Source organism: Arachis duranensis, chromosome 6 (genome assembly GCF_000817695.3).
Source record: "Arachis duranensis cultivar V14167 chromosome 6, aradu.V14167.gnm2.J7QH, whole genome shotgun sequence".
In the NCBI taxonomy this organism is placed as follows: Eukaryota; Viridiplantae; Streptophyta; class Magnoliopsida; order Fabales; family Fabaceae; genus Arachis; species Arachis duranensis.
Window position 1 is genome coordinate 86,966,858 of NC_029777.3, and position 484 is coordinate 86,967,341.

The 484-nt window shown below is 52.7% G+C and overlaps 1 protein-coding gene across 1 annotated transcript in view; it reads right to left on the reverse strand.

Annotated features, from left to right (window-relative positions):
* LOC107494459 (shikimate O-hydroxycinnamoyltransferase) overlaps positions 1-484 on the reverse strand; it is a gene marked incomplete in the record, with an annotated part of 1,531 nt that overhangs the window by 532 nt on the left and 515 nt on the right. The window contains 1 exon segment of the mRNA XM_016115492.3: positions 1-484. Coding sequence (XP_015970978.1) covers positions 1-484 — 484 coding nt within the window.

Below are 484 nucleotides of genomic sequence, written 5' to 3' on the forward strand. Positions count from 1 at the left end.
CGTACACCGGGGGAAGCGGCGGCATTAGACGGTTCCTGCAGTTAACCAAAGTCGTTAGCCTGGTTGGCTGTGCACTGTTTCCTTCGTATCTTGCTTTGCTAACAGATTTCCATAAATGCCCCGCAATGGCCTCGAAACTCGAGAAGGGTTTCGCCATTTCACCGTTACCGTTGGTAGACGTGGCTTTCATTTTGAGCTTCTTGACTTGCTCCCCTGTGAGCTTCATGACTTCGACGGCGACTTTAGCGTCTTCAGTTCCTAATGAACCTAGCCATGGAGGTGGGGTTCCATACTCAGAATGGTCATGACCATTCTGGTCACTGAACTCCGAACTCGTACTCATCTTCCGAGAGTTCAGCTCCGTACGGTCATGGCAAGGATACTGATCAGATTCATCCAGAGGTTCCCCTCTGGCGAGCTTGGCCCACGTGTTTATGAACCTCATACCGCCAGTTCCGTCGAGTGCGCCGCGGCACATGGCGAC